The 25,880-nt window shown below is 32.3% G+C and overlaps 4 protein-coding genes across 5 annotated transcripts; 1 reads left to right on the top strand and 3 right to left on the bottom strand.

The window, feature by feature from the left end:
* Window positions 1-3,245: 3,245 nt before the first annotated feature.
* On the bottom strand, window positions 3,246-8,008 carry LOC101207585 (hypothetical protein). Of its 2 annotated transcripts, none has more exons than XM_031886439.1 (5): window positions 7,395-8,008; window positions 6,308-6,912; window positions 5,703-6,218; window positions 4,471-5,502; window positions 3,246-3,968 (listed from the first exon to the last, which is right to left on the bottom strand). In XM_031886439.1, the coding sequence occupies exons 1-4, from the start codon at window positions 7,660-7,662 to the stop codon at window positions 5,332-5,334; spliced, it is 1,560 nt and encodes a 519-aa protein (XP_031742299.1). In that variant the 5' UTR covers window positions 7,663-8,008; the 3' UTR covers window positions 3,246-3,968; window positions 4,471-5,331. The 2 variants fall into 2 exon arrangements, with proteins under 2 accessions (XP_031742299.1, XP_004141557.2); XM_004141509.3 differs by having other exon boundaries at window positions 3,246-3,906.
* A 1,133-nt stretch (window positions 8,009-9,141) lies between these two features.
* On the top strand, window positions 9,142-12,890 carry LOC101210183 (pentatricopeptide repeat-containing protein At1g73710). The gene has a single exon (XM_004141599.3). It carries the CDS (start codon window positions 9,669-9,671, stop codon window positions 12,747-12,749), a length of 3,081 nt encoding a protein of 1,026 aa, XP_004141647.3. The 5' UTR covers window positions 9,142-9,668; the 3' UTR covers window positions 12,750-12,890.
* Window positions 12,868-15,000, bottom strand: LOC105435627 (putative UPF0481 protein At3g02645). The gene is made up of 2 exons (XM_011657810.2): window positions 13,814-15,000; window positions 12,868-13,614 (listed from the first exon to the last, which is right to left on the bottom strand). Exons 1-2 carry the CDS (start codon window positions 14,932-14,934, stop codon window positions 13,080-13,082), a joined length of 1,656 nt encoding a protein of 551 aa, XP_011656112.2. The 5' UTR covers window positions 14,935-15,000; the 3' UTR covers window positions 12,868-13,079.
* A 277-nt stretch (window positions 15,001-15,277) lies between these two features.
* Window positions 15,278-19,792, bottom strand: LOC105435626 (agamous-like MADS-box protein AGL12). Its single transcript, XM_011657809.2, has 7 exons — window positions 19,357-19,792; window positions 18,707-18,791; window positions 17,759-17,817; window positions 17,192-17,297; window positions 17,058-17,099; window positions 16,680-16,721; window positions 15,278-15,637 (listed from the first exon to the last, which is right to left on the bottom strand). Exons 1-7 carry the CDS (start codon window positions 19,536-19,538, stop codon window positions 15,530-15,532), a joined length of 624 nt encoding a protein of 207 aa, XP_011656111.1. The 5' UTR covers window positions 19,539-19,792; the 3' UTR covers window positions 15,278-15,529.
* Between the last annotated feature and the right edge of the window lie 6,088 nt (window positions 19,793-25,880).

Genomic DNA, 25,880 nt, shown 5'->3' with positions numbered 1-25,880 from the left:
ACTGCTGTTGCATGCATGGTGTAGCTAAAGTACGTCTATGACGAGAGAGGATGGTAGTATTATTATTGCTAACAAGAAATTGAAACATGAAATAGTACCAAGTCTCTCAAAACTATTCTCCATACATTATCCCTCTATTTAAATGTAATTTCTATAGATTAGCTGACTCTATTTCTATGTCTATAAGACAATAACTATGTATAATATGAACAAAACTGCAGGTGATCAGAAGTGTCATATATGATTAAGTCATGCATGGTTGTAAATTAAATGTCTCCAATCTATTACTCAAATTTGATTATTATTATTCAAAAAGTCATAAATAATACAGTGTGCAATATTATATGTTTCTATCAGATGCAATGGGGATTATGCTTTTTTTTATTTATTATTTTCCAACTTTAATTGAAAATGTAAATAATTGTCCTTATAATTAATTTGATCATTCATTTAGAGAGAATAATGAAGGAATGAGGTATGAAAATGTAAAGAAGAAGAAGAAGAAGAAGAAGAAGAAGAAGAAGATGATAGATAGATATTGAGATGTTGTGAGAGAAAGAGGACCACTTTGGTTTTGGTTTTGGGTTTAGGGTTACCTGTTTTAGCTAACAAACTCAAAATCTTCAAAATCAATACTTTTATCTAAATTAGGGTTTGGTGGGGGGAGGGGAGTTTTTGATTCCTCACCAAAAATGGTCCCTTTCTTTCCCTTTTCTTAACCCTATTTTCCTCTCCCTTTTTTGGAATCCCCATTTTCTTTTTTTCTTTTTTTTTTCTTTTTTTTTTGTGGTCCATCAAAACAATCAATGCTAACATTTCTTTTTTATTATTCAAAAACCCATTTCATATTTATTCATCAATTAGTATTTAAAACAATAATTAATATATTTTGAACCATAATTAAAACACTATAATTTTAATTTAAGATTAAATAATTCAATTAACTTCCAATCACACAACGGTATTTCTTCTCTCTTTACTTATGCTTTTTAATTAATTTTCTCTTCATATTTTCAAATATCACAAAATAAAAACCAATTACTTCATTTCTACACTTTGTTTTATATTTTTGTTTTACTAAACAAGTTCTCTATAAATAACTCAATGCCACTCAATATCTTACATATATATATTTATATATGTCAAGTCAATTTTAGTCTTATATATAATATATGTTCAATTTTAGTCCATTATTAATTAAGAAATCTTAAATGAAATAATGTAGTTGGTATATATTATTATTATTATTTTGTTTGAACATTTTTCAAACCCTGAAATCTTATATATGTGCATTTGAGAACGGTAAAACCCTAAAATCAAATCAGTTTCTTATGATTTTAATTGTTTATATTTACAAAAATGTAGCAAAATATTATAGTTTATCGACGATAAACCAAGATATACAAACTATGAATTTGTTATAACCATGTTTTAATAAAAAAGAAAACCCATCTTGAGCTAGAAAATGAGTAGGAATAAGAAAGAAACGTTACCTGTTGAAGCTAAGGAAAAAACACTACGAATGATGCTCGTATTAATTACTTTATTTATGCCTTTAACATTCTTTCTCTCACACTCGTCTTTATATCCTTCTTTACATTTGTTTATTATAAAAAAAAATAAATTACAGTTACTAATTAGTAAAAAAAAAAAGTTGTAATCAAATGGAATAAAACCAAGAGTATATGAAATGAATCTTTGAATTAAAGAAATTAGACATTTTTGAATGAATGTTTTTATAAACGAAGCAGCCAAAAAATCCGTTAAATAATATAGATAGATAGATAGATATGAAAAGATAAATTATTGTTATTAAATAAAAAAATTGTAGAAATAAAAGAAACAAAAAGATATAATTGTTAGTTTGTATTTAGAAAGATTTGTAATAGTAATAACAATAATAAAGAAAAGAGGGGGTTTGTTTATTGATTGAAAAATGGGAAAAGTTGTGAGTTAGCTAAAGAAGAAGTGAGACCAATTTAAAATTAGAATCTAGTGGGTATGAATTTATGTAGAAATCTCACTTTCTTCCATCCTTAAATAGAAACCTCTTTTTCCAATATTTGTTTGGGTTATTTTGGGTACTCATTATTACCACAACAACCAATCAATTTGGACCCCTATTGCTCCCTTCATCTCAAAGGTCAACTATTATGATCACCCTTAACAAAAACCTTTTCTTTTTCTTCTGCCCTTCTCACAACCATTACCTAATTATCAACTCTTTTTATAATAACAATTCAAATTTTAGTTTAGGTGACTTTGAATTTCAATCTCTAATGGTTGTTGTTTAATCTAAAAAGATGCTTTTACAAAATGTATCATATTGATCCCCTCCTTGTTTGGGTGGGTTGGCGTTGTGTGTTAATATTCTAAATAGGTGGAAACAATAGAGGATTTAAAAACCCATTCTCTTCCCAATGACTTTCTCTTGTCCCAATAACTATTAGAACAAAGTCAGAGAGTAGTTTGTATTGCCCAAAACTATTGAAATAGCTTTTAAAGCCATCAGAAACTTGCTTCACAAAGGGCCAAACTTCTTAGATGAAAACTACCTGTGCAAAAATGCTTTACATGCTCAGAAAAATCAGAACATAAAATATATTACTTCAAAGGAAATCCATTTACCATATGGCTTCCCAGCTTTCTAACTTTCCAACCAACCTCCTGAAACATTTCTTATGCAAATTTGAAATCTGCAGCCTACAAAATTAGTTCCAATAATAATAATAATAATAAAAGACTTTTTCAATTCAACAACCTGAAAAAGAAAAATAGATGGCTTTGACAGTTTCTCATCAGTAAGCAGCCTTGTTCCAACATATAAGAAAATTGCAATTTGGTGATGGTCATCTTTTGATTTTCATAAGTCAATAATTGGTACAAGTTTGACATTGCATCATGAACATCAACTCTAACTTGGCAGCGCCTTCAACTTGGTGAGATTAGCTTATCTATAATGGCTTTACACTTTCTTAGCTCTGCATCAAAAGGTAACTACTGTCGTATAACAATTTTGCTTATCTAAAGTTTCGGTAACTATTGTTTATTACCAACGATTCTGAAATGGTGAAACTAAAACTTTTCTTCAAGGACCAAATGTTTTGCTCACTTTTCATCCTTCAAAAGCATATGCACCAGAATTGAAGTGCTTAAAGATGGAAATGTATAATAACAAATATCGGCAGGACTTACGATCTACGGTCGTGTAGAATAATATGCAGCAGAAACAGTTAAGAAAGGGATTTAAACTAACAACAAGGTCTTCCATTTTGAAAATGAAAATCGTCTCATTCTTCAGAACATCGCTAGCTCAACAGCATATACTATCAACCACCATTTCCCACTCCCTAGAAAAATGTAACATGTATTTACTATATAACTTGACCAATTCACTAAACAACGATTTATATTTGAGACATGCCTCAGATATCATAAACATGTTACATGTCTAAGATGAATGATTGAAGGAGGAACAACATTATTCAAAACTAATTGACAAGAAAGAATTTGCTATGACATTTTAGGAGCCCAGCTTATCCAAAAACAAAATTGGAATAATAGCTAAGAGCTTGTATGCATCATTTAAACAAAAGGCAATTGAATCCACAAATGTGCACCTCCTCTTAATTAATCGGATAGAGTATGAGTATCACGAAGCTCAATCTCGAAGTCCAAGCTCGACTTCTAGTTCATCATCATCTTCAAACAGCTTGAGAAGACGAGCATGTTGTTCTTCTCTCTTCTTCTTCTGCCATATCTTGAATAGAATTACAGAAAAGATAATAACAGTCACAACTCCTAGACATATGATTAGTATCTTGATCCCCATCGACGGGCTCCTCCGAGCATCGTCCTTTTTAGTTTTACCACCATCTTTAGCACTTGAATTTTCCTTTGCCAACACTAGAAATACAAGAAAAACCAAACTAAAAACCTCGTACGTTCATTCAACTAGAATTTGAGGTCTACAAAAAAAAAAAAAAAAAAAAAAAAAGGAAATTCAAATTGAAATTCATCGACTTTCTTCTTCTGTTTTTTTTTCCCTTTTCACAAAAGTAAAGAACGTATAAAATTAAATCAAAATTTCAATGCTTCATCAAGAAACAAAATTACACAATACACATGCAAAAAGGGTATTTTCGATATTGAAGTAACGCTCAAAGTAATTGCAATGAAATTCTTGAATCATCTCTCCCACCATTCTTTTTGCTTATTTCAATACAAATAGCCATGTATCTTAAAAAAAGACAATTCCCCAAATCATTACAAAACAGAATAATGTTTACCAGAAAAGCAATCAATAATGATAAAGTAATGCGAAAAAAGGTAAGGAAAAATCATGATAGCTACAAATGTTAAAAGCAATTGAGGTGGGGGGGGGGGGGGGGGGGCGGGGGTTTAGGTAGCATAGATTAAAAGAGAAATCGAATTAATTAAGAGAAATTTGAAAAAGGGATATATATGTACCTGAAAGAGAATGGGAAAAGATAAAACTAAAAATGAAGAAGAGGAATTGCAGAGATCTGGAGCTTTGAGATCCGGACATCCCTTCCCCGATCTCTGCAACTTCTTGGAGTAAGATGAATTGGTGAGAAATTCTTCAGAACGAGATCGAGGAAGGATGAAAATGGCGGACTTTTCGTTAAATCTTTTCTATGTGAGGATTTCTGGGGGTTGGATGTTTGGTAACGGTAACGGCCACCTCTCCTAAATTCAATTAAATTCCCAAAACTATATATAAATAAATAAACAATCTCCTTCTTCAATACTTTATAATAATTAATTTTTAGTTGACCAATTGACATTTGAAGATTCAACATTTTCCAACTCCTAACGTTCTTCTATTACAATCTTATTGTTAGATGTTAAATTATTATTCATAATGTAAATTTCAATTTTTTATTTCATTGATGCCTTAGATAAGTAATTATTTTGTTTCCATTAGAATAATGTTTAATCAATTAAAAGATTTCCCCCACTAAAATGGTAACTATTTGATTATCAAATTTATTCTCCCACAAATCCCTATAATGATATCTCTTTTAAAAAAGGGGGCAATTCCATCTTCATATGAACATCCCTCCCCATATATTAGAACTTATAAGTACTTGTAAATGTAAATAATGGCAATCAAAATATTTGCTTCCATAAACACTCGACTAAATTGAGTCCCTTCATTCAAGGGTACAGAATTTTATAGTAAAATGGCTTCTGGGACTTCCTAAGGAGCCTACCTCTATGTATAATTATAAAAACAAATAAAGGGGAACATAAAGAAAAAAGAGCAAAATTGACATGACGATACTAATTGACATACTACCTAATAAGTTAAGATGAGGGGTTGACAATGGCATCTCCAGCTCCTACGGGAACAATGACATCAAAATCACTTACACTCCACTCTGCTGTTGCCCTCTCACTACCAATATCTAATTTATATATCTCTACTCCGACGTTGATTGAAGTCCATATCCGCCTTGCAGGCTTCGTTCCCGGATCCTACATTGTAAACAAAATTCAAATCATCATTTGAACTTCAATTTTATTACTTAGACAACCATGCATGGCCTTTCAATTCTGATCCTATATATGTAGTCTCTGCTATTCATATGGATTGTATAAATAATGGTATGTCAGACCTATTTGAACTAATATTTTATTTGAAGGCTTAGAAAGTGTTTCCAAAAGGTATTTTTTACCTGGTAGAAGTACAAGCGGTTGGACAAGGCTCCTACGTCAAGAACCCAAGTTCTAGGATCTCCAACCCATCCTTCTCCTTTGTTCTTTGGATACCCATGTACAGCCCATTCAGGATGTGGAAGAAGTTGCATCAACTCTTGAGCCATTGGGTTGCTATATGGATCACAAATGTCATATGGTTCCTCCAAATGCATAGCATTTCCAGGGGCGCAGTAGAGGTGATAAGCTGAATATGGAAATCTTGATGTCTCATTCCTATGTATCTTCTCGCCTGAAGCAGTAACATGATAAGGTGGACACGACCTGAGATTGTCTGGACTACACCGCGAACCAGTTTCGGGGTTGATAATCATTTCACTGTATCGAGTTACATCTGTAGTAGTATCACCATCGCAAGCATCTCCATTGTTCTTCCAACAGCTACCAATGTCAACCAGATAGAATTGGCTGTCTTTTCCACCTCCATTTTTAATGTCAAGTGTTAATTTCACTTTGAAATTTGGGGACTCGGGCAACTGATCAAAAGAACAATTGAAATCATGAACATAAAATATAGATAATTAAAAGGACAGCAATATAACTAATATACGGATAATCATGGAACCTTTCTCATAATGCCACGACCATCGTAGTGATATCCACCATTGAAACCCCTTGTTGCATCGGATCGAAGGTACAGCATAAGCCAAGGATACTTACTAGAGGTCGCCAATTGATGTGAAAATATCCAACTTCCTGTGGTAACATTCTTGTGCCATGAGACTGAATAGTAAGAGTTGTTCCCTATACCTTGTCTTAGATCAGCATCAAGTTCATACGTTCCATAGAAACCACCAGTTAAAGACAACTTTCCTTTCCCTAAATACTCCAACCTCGAATAGTTATGGTAAACAAGAGGCTGGTTCATACAACCTTCACCAAAACAAGGGAATTTTCTGTCAGTTATAATTTTACTGATCCTTTTACCATCTTCAGGGCAGAGAGTAGAGTTCACGTCAAAATTCCCATTCTTTAGCATAATCATCCAGAAACTCCATGGATCCGAAGAATCGTCATTCTCACATAGTGAACCAAGATACCTCTCCTTCTCCACAACATACAAATCTGGATTCAGGTATGGCTTAAAACCCTCTGATGGGAACTTCTGACCAGCCCCAAGTTTATTGTCCCATTCATTTACTTTCTGAACTACAAATTTTCTATGACGACCTTCAATACCAAAAAAAACTAAACATTAGATTGGCTTATTAATTTAAACATCAAGAATAATGACTCTCTAATCTAGTTTTGCTACTTCTTAGAAAGCAACAGACAGCTAGTCCAAGATAATCATAACCTTTGTTAATGAACCTTTAATTTTAGAACTTATAAATTCTACTCAAAAGGTCTATTAGAAACATAGAAAATATGCACAAGAGATTCGTATTGCCAAGAATTTGCTCAACAATTAATGTGGAATCCGAACAAGAGAGTCAAAGAAGAGTCACATGCTAGAAGTGTAAGCAGTGACAAAGAAATTCATAATGAATCAAATGCATGCATATAATAATAGTGAACAACTGAATGATGATGTTTAAAAAGAAAAAAAAGAAAAGAAAAGAGAAAAAACAAAGCCAAATTAGAGAGATATACTGAGTTAATGAAAATAAATTAGAAAGCATAAACAGAAGAAGGAAACCAGAATAGCATACGAAAAGGTAGAATTTTCAAATCAGCACAATCAGCCAATCTGGGGCTCCCCATGTTAGGAGCTTCAGCTCCAACTTCATTGCAAAAATTCCATGCCTCAAATCCAACTCTAACATTTGGGTTCTTCATTCCAGGGTCTCCAACAGCAGATATATACTGTGATGAGTCATGAGTGGGCAAACATTCGGTGGATTTATGAGATGAACATTGAGCAAAAGATAGTTGGGATAGAAGAAGGAGGAAGAAAAAGCTTGAAAAATGAGAACCCATTTTGAAAAATGATAATCACACAGAAAATTCAGGTGATTGTAAGTGTTTAAATAGGGGAAGAAGGAGAGTAGAGAAGCCATTGCTTTGAAGCAACAAATATTTGAAATAGAAGAGAATATCTGGGGTTGGTAAAAAATCATAAATTTTGTTGGATAGACAGAATCAAAGATTTAGCTGAAAAACAATTCAATTTTTTTTTATCCTATATATATATATAAAAAAGAATATATTTTAGGAGATTCCGGGTGGTGTTGGTGGAAGATGAAGAAGAATATGAAGAAGAAGATAGTGAAAATAGGGAAGGGTTTAGTGAAGATGCAAATGGGAAGAAAATTCACTTATAACTTCAAAATTCAAACTTGAAGATCACAAATCTCTTATCCCAATACTCCAAATTGAATTATCTTATCAAATAAATTAAATCTTAAGTCTCAAAATCACACACTTCTTTAATTTAAGATAATTGTTCAGTTTGTGGATTGGATGCCACATAATATATTCATTGCCAAAAATACAATAAAGTATATTAAAATAAAACATTATTATAGTTTTTTTTTATTATAAAAATAAATTCTATTGTCTCTAATATTTGATTCTAATTAGATTATAATAATTCACGTTATTTTAATTTATTTAAAATTATTTATAAGTAAACTTTAAAAATTTTGATTATCTTTTTAATTAGTTTATACTTCATTCCATTTTTAATTGGTTTCAATTTTTAATTAACAAATTTTCTTCATCCACCCACCACTCATTACCATTAATAATCTTCCTTTTATTTTTCCATTTTTAGTATATCAATAATTATATTTCAACTCCACCGTTAATTATAAAGTTAAACCTTATTATATTTTATATCTCAATTTTGTTGTTCACACAATTTAATTCAATTAGTGGCAATTTTAAATCTACCAACAATACTTGTCATGATTAAACTAATAATATGTCATTCATTGTTTATTTATATATGTTTCATTTTTCTAACCTAAAAAAGCAATGTGCATTTATAGTTTCCATTATTATTATTATAATTTTAATTTACTTAATAACATATTTTATTGAGTTTTTTTAAAAAAGAATATATGTATAATTTTGATTAAGAAATAATCGAATTAAATTAGAAAAATGAATTTAATAAAAAAGTGGGATAATTTTGATAGTCCATATATATATATATATAAAGAAAAAACGAATAAATTAAAATTGAAAAAGTTAGATATTAATTTGAATAAAAAATATATTTTTAGGATTAAAATGTTTAATATATATATAATTAAGAAAGGAAGAAGTTATGAAGCCATATATATATATATAAAATAAAGAAGGGAGAAAAGTGTGAGATTAATATATATAAATAATAATAAAAAAAAAGTTATGGAGTCGAAAACTAACCTATTTTTCTTAATTTTTATTAGTTTCTCCATTTAGATTATTTTAGAAAAAAAAAGTTCCCTAACATTAAACAAAGACGAAAAAGAAAACACATAAATATCAGTGGGCGGGTCTTCTGTGTATAGGAAGGGTGGATATCACCGGCGGTGAATCCCAGTTTCAGAGGCGAGCAGTGATGTGGGTCCCTTGTTGAAGGAAGCTGGAACGCATGGTGGGTCTCATTTCGCGGGGGATGGTGACTTGCTTTTCCTCCATTACTTCAGGTGGCGTTAGAGCACCATTATACGGTGCAGTTGATTTCTTTTGTTTAATTTGGAGGATGCTTTCTTCTTGATGTTGGTTTGTATAGCTCAGAAGCTGAAACGCCATTGAAGTTGCTTACCTATTTTTCATACCTGGTGTTATAAGCTGGTTTTCAAAGTGGATGAACTCCCAAAGTTTGAACCATTACGTCTCTTGTTCTTTTGTCTCCATTTTATTGCTTTCAGTTTAGTTCTGTGTTCGGCCGGTTCTTCCTTTTGCTTTCAGTTTTTACAAGAATTTTGAAGGTACCTGGATTTAGCATTCTCACTCCCAAATTTACATTCGTCAAATTCTTACTAAGAGGCCAAATGATGCTTCACGTTGGCAATTGTAGAGAATTAGGGCAAGATAGTTTCACTGCTCGCTTATTTCAAACCAACTTTTCTCCTTCATTCATGGACTGTGTCAATGCGAAAGGACAACGCTGCCTTTTCCTTTACACTTCATTGACTAGCCGGGAGCTCAATTTTGTAAATTTGAATTCTCAAAAGCATGTTAATAGAGACCTGAAGGTTTCTTTAGGGTTTAAGCTTCAGTGTCATTCAAGAACGTTGTCCATGGCCTCCCAAAGATTATCGACTAATGGGAAGAAGAAGAGCTACGGTGGCATATTGCCCTCAATATTACGCTCTTTGAAGTCCGCTAGTGATATTGGGAATATTCTAAGTTCCTCGTGCCAAAATCTGAGTCCGAAAGAACAAACTGTGATACTTAAGGAACAGAGTCGGTGGGAAAGAGTCATTCAGGTATTCCAGTGGTTCAAGTCTCAGAAAGATTACGTTCCCAATGTAATTCACTATAACATCGTACTTCGCACTCTGGGGCAAGCTCAAAAATGGGATGAGTTGAGGCTTTGTTGGAATGAAATGGCTGAAAATGGTGTTGTTCCGACTAATAATACGTATGGAATGCTCATAGATGTCTATGGCAAGGTGGGTCTAGTAAAAGAAGCACTTCTCTGGATTAAGCACATGACAGTAAGAGGCATTTTTCCGGATGAGGTAACCATGAACACTGTAGTTCGGGTCTTAAAAGATGCTGGAGAATTTGATTCTGCTGATAAATTCTACAAGGACTGGTGTAGGGGGCTGGTTGAACTGAATGATTTTGATTTGAATTCAAGGGTTGAGGATTTTGGTGTTAATTCTGCAGTTGAACCAATTACTCCCAAGCATTTTTTGTTGACTGAGCTTTTCAGGATAGGCACGAGGATTCCCAATCGAAAAGTGTCGCCAGAGGTGGATAATTGTGTACGAAAGCCAAGACTAACATCTACATACAACACATTGATAGATTTGTATGGAAAGGCGGGACGCCTCAAGGATGCTGCTAATGTGTTTGGAGAAATGCTAACAACAGGTATCTCAATGGATACCATTACTTTTAACACTATGATCTATACCTGTGGGAGCCATGGGCATCTTGCAGAGGCCGAAACTTTGCTCCTTAAGATGGAAGAACGTGGATTATCTCCAGATACCAAAACCTACAATATATTTCTTTCTCTATATGCAAACAATGGGAATATTGATGGGGCCCTCAAGTGTTATAGAAGAATCCGAGAGGTAGGTCTTTTTCCTGATGTCGTAACTCATAGAGCTCTCCTGCATGTATTATCGGAGAGGAATATGGTGGAAGATGTGGAGAACGTGATAGCAGAAATGGAGAAATCTCATATACTTCTTGATGAACATTCACTCCCTCGTGTCATTAAGATGTATATTAATGAAGGCCTGCTTGATCGAGCCAAGATACTTCTAGAGAAGTATAGATTGGATACTGAATTGTCACCTAGGATATCAGCTGCAATTATAGATGCTTATGCTGAAAAAGGATTGTGGTTTGAAGCCGAGTCTATCTTTTTATGGAAAAGAGATTTATCAGGGAAAAAAATGGATGTTATGGAATATAATGTCATGATAAAAGCTTACGGAAAGGCTGAACTCTATGAAAAAGCATTTCTTCTCTTCAAGAGCATGAAAAACCGTGGCACTTGGCCCGATGAGTGCACTTACAATTCTCTGATTCAGATGTTCTCAGGAGGTGATTTAGTGGACGAAGCAAGACGCCTTTTGACTGAAATGCAGAGAATGGGGTTTAAACCGACATGTCAGACGTTCTCTGCTGTTATTGCAAGTTATGCTCGCCTAGGACTAATGTCTGATGCAGTTGAAGTATATGATATGATGGTACATGCAGATGTTGAACCAAATGAAATCTTGTATGGCGTTTTAGTTAATGGATTTGCTGAAATTGGTCAAGCTGAAGAGGCACTTAAATACTTTCGCCTTATGGAGAAATCTGGAATTGCAGAAAACCAGATTGTGTTGACATCCCTTATAAAGGCGTTTAGTAAGGTGGGTAGCTTGGAAGATGCAAGAAGAATATACAATAGGATGAAAAACATGGAGGATGGTGCAGATACCATTGCATCAAATAGCATGATCAATCTATATGCTGATTTAGGAATGGTATCTGAGGCTAAACAAGTTTTTGAAGATCTGCGAGAACGGGGCTACGCAGATGGTGTATCATTTGCAACTATGATATATCTTTATAAGAACATAGGCATGCTTGATGAAGCCATAGAGGTCGCAGAGGAAATGAAAGAATCAGGTTTGTTGAGGGATGCTACATCATTTCGCAAGGTAATAGAATGCTATGCAATTAATGGACAAGTAAGGGAATGTGGTGAATTGCTCCATGAGATGGTAACGAGGAAGCTTTTGCCAGATAATAGAACCTTCAATGTATTATTTACTATATTAAAGAAAGGAGTTATCCCATTAGAAGCCGTATCACAGCTAGAATCAGCATTTCATGAAGAGAAGACTTATGCGCGGCAAGCTATCATAGCTGCGGTATTTTCTGGTCTTGGATTGCATGCTTCTGCTCTCGAGTCATGTGATACATTCTTAAAGGCTGAAGTGCAACTTGACTCGTTTGCGTACAATGTTGCCATATATGCTTATGGGGCGGCTGAAAAAATTGATAAAGCCTTAAACATATTTATGAAAATGAAGGATCAAAATCTCAAGCCAGACCTGGTAACTTATATAAATCTGGTAGGTTGTTATGGTAAAGCTGGTATGATTGAAGGTGTGAAGCAAATATACAGCCAACTAAAATATGGAGAGATAGAGCTCAACAAATCATTGTTCTTTGCAATCATTAATACATTTAGAAGTGCCCATAGATATGACCTTGTCCAAATGGTCAAACAAGAAATGAAATTTTCTTTGGACTCAGAAGTACATTCTGAATCTGAGCTCGATAATCTGTCTGATGAAGATTCCCCGTCTGATAAAGATTCTCCGTCTGATGAAGATTGCCTGTCTGATGAAGATTGCCTGTCTGATGAAGAATCCCCTAGGCTTTTGAAATCCTAAAATAGTGTAATCTTTGCAATTGGCGTTTGTTTTTGGTGTATTGTATATAGTACACGAGCAGCGTTAAGCAGGTATGTATGTTGTGTATCAATGTAGACATGCAATTGATATATCAATATTAAAAATTCTCTCATGCTGTCATGCAGCTTTGTCTTTAATTTTGATTCTCTGAAAGTTTTCCCCTTGTAAGGTTACAAAACCATTCCTCTGCCTGCGTTGATGTGCACTACAAAAAACAAAACTTTAATGGTAGTCTCTAAATGACGTGTAGAAATGATTGCACATCCATTTCCATTTCACTAAGCAGGATTGCACATCAATTGTAACTGTTCAAGTTTTTGCCGCACCAGAGACCACATGCAAAATTCTAGAGCAACCAAACCAGCCACAAAATGTGCGAACAACAACAACAACAACGAGCAAAATCACAACCAGAATAAATATGAGCTTCAATACTGGATTAACGTATCTCTTAACCAATCTTCTGGCTTTCACCTTCCAGCAGCTTTCATAATAGCAATTGATGTCTTTAGCGATTTGAATCTCAGCCATGTTCATGATTGTACAAGACTTATAATAGCTTTTCTGATGAAGCTCCAATACATTTCTTAGTCCACCAAACACTTTAACTACCTCTTCTTCACTGCATGAATGACTCTCAATAATTCTTTCTTGCTTTAATATCTTGACATCATTGGCTGTGGTTATCAACCAGCTCATCAATGCTACATAATAGCTAAAACATGGAGGGTTTAGTTTAGTTGCTGCTTCAAATGCCATCAAATTTCTGAAAAGAACTTCGGAGAAGGCATTTATGGTGATCGTTGGTAACTCTAAACAAATTTTTCTGGGATCTTGCTTGAATCTGGTTAAAGAATATGAATAAATGATTAAATATGTGAACCTTTCAACAACTTAAATGGTAGACACAATAATTAATTCAAAGTTTTTTAAATGGTAGAGACAATAATTAATTCAAAGTTTTAATTGATATAACTTTCAAAGTTTAACGGTATAGGAACCTTTCGAGTTATGCTCTTAGATTGAGTGGTGATTTAACAAACCTAATGCTGTTATGAAAGTCTTGGTAGTTGCCTTGTAACTTCACTCCGACCCTTTGAAGTTCACTGGCGGATGGGATCAATGGCGGGGTGTTGATGTCGTTGTCTGTGGAAGAAGATGACGACCCAGTTCTCCCAAGCAATCCAAACAAGGTTTGGATCAAACCCGCAGCTTCACTCAGCTGTTGTAAGAAGGCAATTTGAAGAACAGAAGCGAAAATATTTAACAGTTCCACACCCAAAGAAGCAGAACATAATGCCATTCCAACAGGACAATCAATACTTGAACTTTTATCCAAAATCAAAAGATAAAGAAAGTGAAGCAAATGATGAGATTGTTCAAGAATTTGAGATAAATCAGTATATCCCCTGTAACGCATGAATTCGGGGATGTCATGAGGAGGTAGTTGGATGGGAGAAACAAAGTCACAAAATTTGAAGAACAACAAATCCAGTTTGTTGCTAAAATTTTCTGGTAAAATGTTTTTGAGAACAAGAAGTGGGATTTGATTCTCAAGCATAAGGATATCTTTCACAATCTCATCATGGGTCATCAAATTTCCTTCAATTAGACAAGAATACAACTTTTGTTCAACAAAGGAAGGAAATGGAGAGGGGAGAAGAACAAGATCAGGAAGCAATCTTCTGGTCTCATCCTTTTCATTGTTGGAAATTGGTAGCAGCTGAATCAAGAACAACCCATCAATGAGCATGATCCAAGCCAAGGCCTCAGACCCAATTTCAAGAAAGTTATCGAAACAAGATCTGATTTTGATATCTAATTTCTTGAGTTGTTGAACAATTTGGTCGAGTTGAGGAAGTTGGAAAGAGTGTGTTGAGTTGATTGCATTATGGAGCTTGTGTAATTCCATTTGATAGAGGTCATTTCTGAAATGATGGTAAGGCCCAAAAGCAATATAGCGAGGGAAGTAAAGTTGTGGGTTGTTGTTGGTGATGGAATGGGGCAGCTTAAAGATTGAAGTGGGAGTTTGTAAGGCTGTTTGAAGGTTATTTGGTTCAATAAGTTGAGTGATTTGAAGAAGCCATTGGGTTTCATGAAGATTTTTGTGAAGTTGTTTGGAGTTGGAGGAGGCCATGGTAAGTGAAGTGAAGATGTTCTGCATTTACAATTGATCAGATAGCAGAGAAGAGATAAGAGAGGACAGGAACCTGTCTACCATCACTGTCTCAACCATAAGCCTTTCGTGCATTAATTACTTCAACCTATTACCTGGCTTAGGAGTTTGCATGGCAAGAAAAATTATCTCTAACCAAATCTACAAAATATGTGGAGCGGAGGAACCGGACCTTCACTCTTGAATGTTGAGGTTGAAAGTATAAACCTTATTTTGGTTGCTTTACGCTAGCTAAATTATACTCATTTTGACAAATCCAAATCCAACACCATGCATAAGATTCCAAAAGAATTAAAGAAAAACATGCATACATAGATGATAATATATATCATTATTGGAAGAAGACATAAGCTTCATATAATTAATGATAAAACTAAACACCATTGGCTGACAATGCAATTAGTAGCAATGTATACATTGTCATTATTTGCATAAAAACAACATTAAAGTTATCAAGTCTGCTAAAATATGAAAACCAACACCCTCAACAACCTTACAAAGAGTAAATAGGTAGGTTTCTTCATGGTTTTTTTCTTTTTTTACATTAAAATAGATAACATGTTTCTCTAAGCTTCTAAACTTTTTAAGTGCAAAGCTGAAATAGCTCATCCTGTATAGTTAGTGGATATTGACAGTTAGTAATATTCACAGGTTCCATGTTAGTTGTGTTGCTAATGTTTTCGGCCTCCATCTGTAAAACCACAATTCAAAGGACAGAGTTAATGTTTCATTCCCTTCTCCAAAAAAACAAATGATAAGAATATATATAAGCATTAAATTCTTAATTAACTTGATTGATTTATGTATGTATTCCAATCTCAATTTAAAAGTCGGTTTATGGGTTTGATATTGACACACCCTACCTCGGGTTACTACCAATCATGATTGAATTCCAAGTAGGTGTTTAAGATAACAAGTGAAATAGTAAAGGGTATAGGCTTATGAAGTTTTACAAATTCCTCAGGCCAAAACAGGCAGTAAATGAAGTTCATAAATCCCTACTTATTGACTTTTACTTCCAACTCTTTAATCCAAACATACTCTAATTGATTATAAGACGTCGTTGCAAGTGAGAATTTAAGGGTTCCGTTTCCTGTTTTCTATTTTTCTTTCCATATTTCTTTTCTTACAACAAGAATCCATGAGATTATGTTTGATAACTATTTTACAAAAACTTGTTTGATAATCCTTTCGTGTGTTATTTTCCTTAACATTTTCTCTTATTTTTATAGTTTAAGTATAATTTAATTTTGTAAAATAAAAAATAAATAAAATTCATTCCGATATAAAAAAAGTAGTTATGAAAAATTAACATTATCAAATACACATATATCTCCATGCAAAATTAATAATTGTAATACAATAATTTTTATTAACTATAGGTTACTAAAATTTGATTTGAAGTATTATTTTTCATTCAATTCATTTGGTCTTAAATGGTGTTGATTTAAATTCAGTAAAATATTAAAGATAACCTAAATAATCTAAAAACAAACTATAAATGCAGACGTCTTGAGCTATATATACTCATCGCTCAAATACCAAACTGTCACACCACATTCTAATTAAGTTGTTACAGACACCATGCAGTACGTTCGATATAACATGAAATTCTATCTCAAAATTGATTGAAAACGACGGGAATTCAAACAAGATTCTCAACATTAATCTCAAATTCAAGTTAAAAGAACAAAAGAAAGAAAATTAAGTAAGTATATTATACTCTAAGTTACCTTATCATGAAGATATTTGTTGGCAGCTGTCAGTATGAATTCCTTCAAACGTACAGAAAGAAAACTTAGACTTGATACCAAAATTACTGTAATGGAAGCACAATTTTAGGGTAGAAACTGATTACAAAACAATCCAATTTTTAGATTTGTAATCAATGGTGCATCATCCAATAATCCATATATAGTGCAATATATTATTATACCACTAAACAAGAAGTGACAATGGATGAGGCTGCTGCTAATTTAGACTGATTTTGAAATCTCATCAACTTCTTTAGTTTCTTCACAATATAACATTAATTTTATCTTTTATCTTATCTATCTATATATATATATTTGAAAGAAAGATTAAAAAAATAATTAACGCCAACGACCAACCTGGTTCCTCAGTGCTTCAATCTCTTCACACATGAACTTCATCTACATGAATGATGATGATGATATGATATCAGGGAGTATAGAACGCAATTAACAGTACAGATTGATTTAATGGGAAACTTAATTAATTTTACCTTTGTAGAACGCACTTGACAAATCCAAATCTCAAGTTGCTTCTCAAAGATATCAAGCTCATCCAATGTCATTATTCCTTCCCCTCCTCCTCCTCCCAAAGCATTCCTAAAATACATGCATGCATACATTTTTTAATATTTATAAACTGTTCTCTCTCAAACTCTCGAAATATATTAGACTCGTTTTTGTATCAAATAAGAGCACAAAACATAAATATTACATGGTTAAAAGATGTTCTTTTTTATACATTTTGCTCCCTATATGCATGCTACTATATATTTGTGTCTACTTTAGTGTATTTGAACAAACAATGCCTAGCAAAAATGTTTGATCAATATCTATTGTGGAAGACATAGATGTTGTGTCCAACAAGTGTCAGTATCCCAAGTGTGCATGACTTGTGTTGAACTTGAAATGTTAGCGAAGCTAAAGCAGAGGCAATTTACAATCAAATGAACATGTTTGGAATGAATTCTTTTAAATTGATAGCTCTATATACCTAGGTAGATCACGTCTCAAAGTTGCACATTAATTATTTGGATATATAGATAAAATATGTGTTATACCTGAGACCCTTTAGGACTTCAATTTCTTGTTTCAGCCTGATGATCTCCTCTTTTACTTCCTATATAAAACCAAAAACACAGGAATCAAATATATACATATAAATGTATATTTTTGTTCATTAAAGACAAACATACAAAAACCAAATATATATAAAACAGTCAGATTCGGATAATTATTTAGATTTTTGAAATGAACTTATGAACCTTCTCATTTTGTGTTTTATGTGTACTTCTAAAAGTATTTCCAACATTAAACTAAGTTTTGATAATACACATGCCTATACCTATTTGGGTCTTCGTATTTTGTTGTCTGCATATATACAAAACATACTTTTAAAATTCAAGTCAAACTTCAGAAAAATATGTGGCTTTTGTTTTCTTATTTTCAATATTTTCCCATTTTCTAGAATGCCCCTATATATATATATAGTGTTATATATTTGTTTTCTTGTTTCTAAAGTGGGGTGTTTGTTAAGTTTGAAATTATATGGTTAGGATTATTAAAATCAGAGATTACAGAACCAATTAATTTCTTTCTCAGAAACATAATATATATATACTTTGATGATTATTTTATCTGAACACAGTCTCTTTTTATTTAATTCCAATGGTGTGAAATCTCATTAATGGGAATACTTAAGAATATATATATATATAGAATTGAAGTAGGCATCAGATTCAGCATATCACTTAGTAAACAAATTCACTTAAAAAACTAAGGACTTTGGTTGGGGAGAAGATGCCTTTCTTTTCTTTCTTTCTATTCTTATTTTAATTTTGATTAAGAAATTTGAAAGAATTGTATATAATATATTATAGGAGTAATAAGCAAATTGTATTTCATTATTAACAATAATGGTTCTTATCCATAGAAAAACAATCAACTCTATTTGTCACATCCAAATTAAAAAGAAGAAAAAAAGAAAAAGGGAGGGAGAGAGAGAGAACCAAAGTTTGGTGATGAATTGGTGGGTCTGGTGGCTGATTCCCATTGGTGTGCTTCATGTACCTTTCAATAAGCCCTTGCATGGTTCTATATCCCTCCAACATGAAATCAAACCAATACTCAAAAAGAATATTTTTATATATTTATTTGTTTATTCTACACACCACCAAAGTTCTTCCATCCCCCTTTTTCTTTTCTTAAAAAAATATCATTGTATGTTAAATACTGTGATATTCATGGTTTCAGTTAACCGCTTTGATCTCATGAAAAGTGTATCAGATCTCTCCTTTGCTTCATTGACATATGGCACCCAATCAAATTGACACTTTTTCGTAATATTTTGGTGTAATTTAAATTGTATCCAAGTGATTATAAGGTTAAGTTGTAACATGTACGTGCATAGAAATGAGTGAACAAGCTAGGTAGGATTTAGACATTCACTGCTACAACATATATAACATAGTTTTTGACTCTTATTCAACAAATGACTATCAAAGATATATATAAATTATGAACTCTCTAGCCGTATAGAAGAGAAGCAGAAGCTGTGTCTGCTGTAATATGTAAGGTAGAATGATGGAGATCAGAAGGAAAAGAGAGATGAATATAATAAGGAAGGGGAGGGGGGCCGGCCGGGTTATATTATACGTACCCTTTAGTGGCGAGTTCATAGAGCTTTCCATGAGCGGAGAAAATGAAGAGTCCAATTTCAGCATCGCAAAGCACAGAGAGCTCCTTAGCCTTCTTGAGGAGCCCAGCTCGACGCTTGCAGAAAGTAACTTGTCTGTGCACTGGATTCTCAATCCTTTTCATTTGAACTTTCCCACGAGCCATAGTTATGAATAATTAATCTGTGTTGGTAATTAATTCTTCCCAATTGATAGTACTACAGTACACACAACCTTCAACTAGTTTGAACTAGCTTCAGGTCGCTGCAATAATAATACTATCCCCTTCTTCACTAAATAAAACCAACCCTTTATAACTCATTAAGCCACAACTCTAAACCCTTTATATACTTCCCTTTCCTCCTACCTCCATTTTCTTTCTCTTTCTCAGCTTTCTCTTTCTCTTTCTCTTACACAGAATATAAATTTGGTCGGTTATTTCATTTCTTTATGTATTATATATATATATATATATATATATATATATATATATATTGTTAAACTCCGATCTACACAACCCTTCATCCATCACTACCACTACCACCCTTTTATTTATTTTATTCAATTATATAATTAACATTACTCATCTTTTTCTTTGAATCTCTAAACTTTCTTTCTTTTTCTTCTCTCTCTCCCCACTACAATAATAATCTATGACCCCTCACATTCTCTCCATTGTTTATTGTTTATTGTTTATTGTTTATTGTTTCTTCTTCTTCTTCTTCTTCTTCTTATATATATATATATATATATATATATATATATATATATATATATCTTAGCTCCTAGCTCATATATATAAACCAAATAACCCATCTTCCGATTATTTCAATGGAAAAATAAATTAATTTTCTCTTCTACAACTCTAATAAATTATATTCATTATTTTCTAACCTTCAGATTTTAAACTACACACATATTGGGATACGAAGCTAATTATATTAATAAGTGTACTGTTACATGGGAGTACTTTACTGAGAACTTAATGAACTCACAATTAATTTAATTTCTTTCAGAAGATATAGCTAGAGACATATAAATATATCAGGCAATTAATATATTAATAAGGCAACACACACACACACATATAAGACATAAACAAGGAAAATATTTTCTGACCATAGGAATGGAAAAACAGTTTCTCTATTGCCTCTATAAAAAAAGCTATTCAAATAAAAATGATCATAAGTGTTGTTAATTCGGACCCGACCGTCTTTGACAAGCTCGGAGAAAGTGCAAATTTTTTCTGTGGACCATTCTCCATGAATGTATCAATACGGCCGACTGTCTCCAAAGAAACTCCCATACTGGTGTTTAAAATCAATCTGGTGTGTTTTATGTAAAGAGACTGATGAAGACATAAACCATCTGTTCATAAGATGCACCTTTGTTAAAATTTTTGGGAGAAAATGGAAACATTATCAAAGTAGAAAAACAACACTTCCAAGAGACCACATCATTGTGCAAAAGCATATACCTTCTCTATCAAAAAAGAGAGAAAAAATCTATCCTGATCTTTTCAACTTGGTGGCTGTCACTCTTTGGTCTACATAGAAAGAAATAACAGAATTTTCAAAGGCACTGTGATTTGGGAAGATGTCAAGGCTCTTACGGGTCATTGGTCAAGCACATCTCCTCTCTTCAAAAATTATTCTACTTTTGTTTAATATTGTACTGACTTTGGGCTTTTCTTGAGCTTTCCTTAGTCCTTTGTTTTCGTTTTTTGCTACTCTGTACTTATCTTTTATATATTAATGAAGCGGGAATGATGGTGCTAAGAAAGTAGATTCTGGTGCACCTACTAACACATTTTATGTCTTTCTTTTTAAAAGGACAAGATGTAGAACACAAATGATTATAAACAATTTCCTTTTATATCAGTGCACTGACCATATGATCATGGTTTTGTTTTATTAGATTAATGGTTTTTGTGATCGTGATCTACTACAACATAGTCTATAGTATAGACCATTAGTCGAAGTTTATATTATAGACAACAACAACCCTAAACACAAACAGTACAAATGCTCCTTGTAACGCTAGCGCTAGGCCAGCAAGTATTTTGAATTAGGATTCAAACAACCTACTTTCCTTGACTCTTGCTCATGAAAAGTGAAGATTTTCCTTATAAACTACAACAATAGTTCTTCTATAGCATGCCTTTTCCTCATATATATAGCTCAAATTCCTGCTTCCTATTTAGCTTCGTCTATGAGAGCTCGTATTAAATAACTGGAGTTGTATCTTCAAACCAATTAAAAAATTAAAGAAGAAACATATATATCTAGTTTACAAGGAGTATGGAGTCTCTTGATTATTTCAATGTGAGACGATTTTGGTCACCGCTATCTAGGGGATCTAATAATTAAGAGGCTTCTACCCATATTCAAATACATACATTATTCTTCCCGCAAGCTAATTCGAAGTGTTGTCAATTTAAGTTGAGATATTATGGTATACACATGTTGATTCCCTTTTCTCCTTTTGTTTCTTGTTAAAAGAAACTTTGTATACGTCAAATTTAGAAGGGAAAAAAAAAAACTTTTAACTCATGAACTATAGCAAAGAATAACAAGAAACTGAAATCTATAAGCTGTGTGCTACTGTTTCTGTCAGCCCAACTTTTGACAGACATTACATTATTTGGATAATCTTAATATAGATATGTTGCCACAAGAAGTGCAATCATAGTCTTTCTTTTGTAAACTTTAAGAATATATAAAGCTGTATAATTAAGAATTGAAGCAATTAAAATCGTAGCATTGAATACTCTCTCAACACACACTATTTCTTTACAATATATATATTATATGTTGGTAGAGTTAGTTCTTTTTATTTATTATTCATATGTTGGAACTTTTTATTCCCAATAACAAAATTTAGGACAATAATTAAGGGAGATTGTAATAAATTAAATACAAGTTGAGGCATGGGAAGTAAAAGTATAATATTCTCATTAAAAACACTTCATTAGTTAATTAGAATTAGAATGAGAAGGGCATATTAGCAATGAGTGGGGATCTAAGGGATCAGATATGCAAAGAAAGCAAAGCATGCCTACAAAAACAGACTAAAATTTTAATAACCCAATAGAAACTGCCCATGATGATCAGTTTTGTGTTTAATTATTATTTGTGTGTTTCAACTTTTTCCAAATTTCTTGGTTGTCACGCTTTCTACTTTTCTGTCTTATGATTATTATTATTATTATTATTCAACTTTTTAATACATTCTACCCTCTTCTTTCTGCTCCTTAATTATACCCTCCAAATATTTCTACTTCAACTATAACTATGACTTTCATTTCAATCTAATGAACTATTCAAGTTGAGGGTAAAATGATAAATGTAGCTCACTGTTCACTAAACATTTTTCTAATAATAATAATAGCAATGAAGTGTAAGAGGAGTTTGTGCCACAAATTGACTACAAATTCGAGAACCTAAATTGTAAGTATGCATATGCAACAAGACATTCTAAGTTAGGAGATTTGTGAACAGATGCTAAATTTTTATTGTTATTATCTAATTTAAATGTTCATCGTGTGGCCAACCTTTGCATACTTTAATTGACATAAAGATTTTATTGTTGATCTCAAAACGTGACAGTTCATTTCCTCTAGAAAAAGAAAAAAGAAATAAAAGGTGAAATCTGTAAAGAGTTTGTTAAGTGATAAAGTATAATGGTGTAGAGGTAGACTCGCTCACATAAAACTATTGCATACAATAATCTCTCTTCCCTTAATTAGCTTAATTAGTTTCCAACTCTCACAATTTAAAATTAAGAGTTTATCACCTTAATTAGTGAACGGAAAATTTAGAATCATGCAAAGTCGTTCAAATAACTTCAAGTTTTTTATATGTTGCTTTTGGGGCTGATCAGAGGGTGCATGCTAAGATGATTGTGTCGACTTTGTTGAGACGTTCGGGTGTTCGTCTTCATCTCTTGATGTGTTTTTGTTAAAAGAAACCTATTGAATAAATGATAGCAATATAATCGTAGTTTTAATCTTCTATATATTGTGAATAATATGTCTTTTTTTTTTTAGAGAGATATGAATTTTGTGTTAGTAGATGTATTAGAATATCTAACTAGGTTTGAAATATTTTTAGCAAAACTGAATCCACAAAAGGGGCTAGAGAGAGAGAAAAAGAAAGAACTAAAGAGAAGCTCACAAGATCAAGTAGAATGAATAATAATAATTACAATGGAACAACAATATGAAGAGCTATTAAGTTTGCAATATTATTGCAGTATTCTGTCATTGAACTTGCGATTATCCCTTTTGAGAATATAATTTAGGTTAAACATGCATCATGTTCTGACTTAATATACATATATATATATACAACTAAGTATGATTAGTATGATAAATTAAATGAATAAAAAGGGGGATGTGAGAGAGTCTTGAGTTGGAAGCCAAGAATATGTTGTCAAATCATACGGTTGCAGTATAATGGAGGCCTTAAAAGAGATCCGATGAACATAAATTCAAAATGCTCATTGGCTGTATCAAGATGCTCCATTGCTTTTAATTCCCATATGGACTACTAAATCCCATTTCTAATTAATTATAATCTAATTCACATTTCTTCCTATTCATTAATTAGGTGTAAAAGCTTAAGATTCCCTCATCAATTTAAATTAAAAACTAAAACATTAATCAATTTAAAGCCAGCCCTTAATTACATATAAGCATTTCTTTAGGGTTTGATATTGAATTCTTTTTTCATTTAAAACCAAAGGTGAAGCTAAGCCAACTAAAGGGGTTTTCCCATCTTTCCTTGAAAGCTTCCTATGATCATCTCTTAATTAATCCAACATACCATAGAATATCTACAACTCAATCTAAATCAGGCCCAGTGGTCACTTTTACCTATAAATTAATAAAACTGAAGTAAATAAATGTAAAATGCTACTATTTAATTAGTACACACAACATATTAAATACTTTAATAGAGAATATCTTCCTCCTGATGTTTTTATGAGTTTGATATAATTGAATAGTACTCTGCTAGTACGGACTAATTTGAAGTTGGCCAAACTTCCCCATTCAGTGACCAATACCATATTTGGTTTAGGATCTTTGAAGGCTTTTAAGCCCCAATATTCTATGATGTGCAGTTCACAACATCTCTATGCCATTTAGCATTAATGTTGTTGATAGGCTCAACTACGAGTGAAATAATTTGTTGTGCAAATGTGTGTGCAACGCCCTAAGCAAGTAAAACATTATTTGTGAATGTTAAACTATCAGATTTGAACTTAGGAATTCAAGTACTTAGTACACAACAATTAAGCTGCATATTATTATAAAATATATTTAAGAATGTGACCGAAGTTTTATACTATCTAGTTAGATAAATTAGAAATGAAATCCATTATTTTTTTTTTTAATTTTAGGTATGATGACTATTGCAGATGATACTGTTTCTACAAAGGAAAAGAAAAGAATTAGTTTTAGGTAATGGAGATGGTTTTAAAAGCAAGCTAAGGAAATTTGCATTCCCATATACATATATATATAGTGTTCATTAGATTTAAAGAATGTTTTAGTAGTTCTTAAATTAAAATGAACATATACTTTGTCTATGAATTTTTTAGGCTTACAAAGATAAAAATGCATGCTTCTGCTAATTTAATACTAACTAGTTTTTGTATGATGCAAATGTAAACTATATATTGTTGCTGTTTTAGCTGTTTGAAATGCCCACAGCTTGTCTTAATCTTTATAACATAAAAGCTAAGGATTTAGGCCACACCTTAATGAAGGATGATCCGTAAAATTGTTGAAATAAAAGTAACCTCATTACGCTATATATCATCGATTGGAACAAACTTTCTACATGTATGAGGTAAGCATGCCGATTAAGTAAGAGTTGTAGATCTGCCAAGCAGGTTTTCCTTTCTTCTTTCACAAAATGCAATGTGACGACTTATGGGCATTCTCTCAAGTTTTGTCTCAGTTCTTTATCAAACAATTCATCATTTTTTTTTTCTTTTTTGGTTAAAACTCGAATTTTTAATGAGATATGCAACTAATACAAATCTAGAACAGTTTTCTTCATTAACTATCAAATAAAAAATGATGTTCTCAAATTTATAAATTTAGTTGTAAACAAACTGATCATGTTCTACCATTTTGAAATCAAGTCACTTTTCTATTGCATGTCTTTTCAAAGCTTAATTCTTCTAATTCATATTTCTTGTCTAAAGCTTCCAATAATTCTATAGAACTTTTAGTTGTACATAAAATATTATAAACATATATATTCTCATAAAATAATATTGTAAATATTATCAGATAACGCACTCAGAACAAAAATATCAACAGTAGTCTTAGTTTACATGGTTGGGTCAGAAGTGTTTCACTAATTTCTTTTCTTTCTTTCTCTTTTCTAGCAGAAGATATTACATTATAAACACATGTGTGGTAGTGAGCCAAAATTTCATCTATATATTGTTGGCATCAATTGAAATACTTGTTTTGTCCACTTGATTTTCAGGG

The sequence above is a fragment of the Cucumis sativus genome, chromosome 5, assembly GCF_000004075.3.
Source record: "Cucumis sativus cultivar 9930 chromosome 5, Cucumber_9930_V3, whole genome shotgun sequence".
Lineage (NCBI taxonomy): Eukaryota > Viridiplantae > Streptophyta > Magnoliopsida > Cucurbitales > Cucurbitaceae > Cucumis > Cucumis sativus.
This window is presented reverse-complemented; position numbering and strand designations above follow the sequence as displayed.

Bases quoted from the DNA above. Each gene is read 5' to 3' on its own strand.
- LOC101207585 (XM_031886439.1), bottom strand. From the start codon at position 7,662: ATGGGTTCTCATTTTTCAAGCTTTTTCTTCCTCCTTCTTCTATCCCAA. The intron at 6,219-6,307 runs GTTCCATGATTA...TCTTTTGATCAG, and splicing joins GTCGTGGCATTATGAGAAAG to TTGCCCGAGTCCCCAAATTT. The intron at 5,503-5,702 runs GTAAAAAATACC...TTTACAATGTAG, and splicing joins ACCGCTTGTACTTCTACCAG to GATCCGGGAACGAAGCCTGC.
- LOC101210183 (XM_004141599.3), top strand. From the start codon at position 9,669: ATGATGCTTCACGTTGGCAATTGTAGAGAATTAGGGCAAGATAGTTTC.
- LOC105435627 (XM_011657810.2), bottom strand. From the start codon at position 14,934: ATGCAGAACATCTTCACTTCACTTACCATGGCCTCCTCCAACTCCAAA. The intron at 13,615-13,813 runs GTTTGTTAAATC...TTCTTTAACCAG, and splicing joins GACTTTCATAACAGCATTAG to ATTCAAGCAAGATCCCAGAA.
- LOC105435626 (XM_011657809.2), bottom strand. From the start codon at position 19,538: ATGGCTCGTGGGAAAGTTCAAATGAAAAGGATTGAGAATCCAGTGCAC. The intron at 17,298-17,758 runs GTATAACACATA...CATGTATTTTAG, and splicing joins GAAGTCCTAAAGGGTCTCAG to GAATGCTTTGGGAGGAGGAG. The intron at 15,638-16,679 runs GTAACTTAGAGT...GTGGTTTTACAG, and splicing joins ACAAATATCTTCATGATAAG to ATGGAGGCCGAAAACATTAG.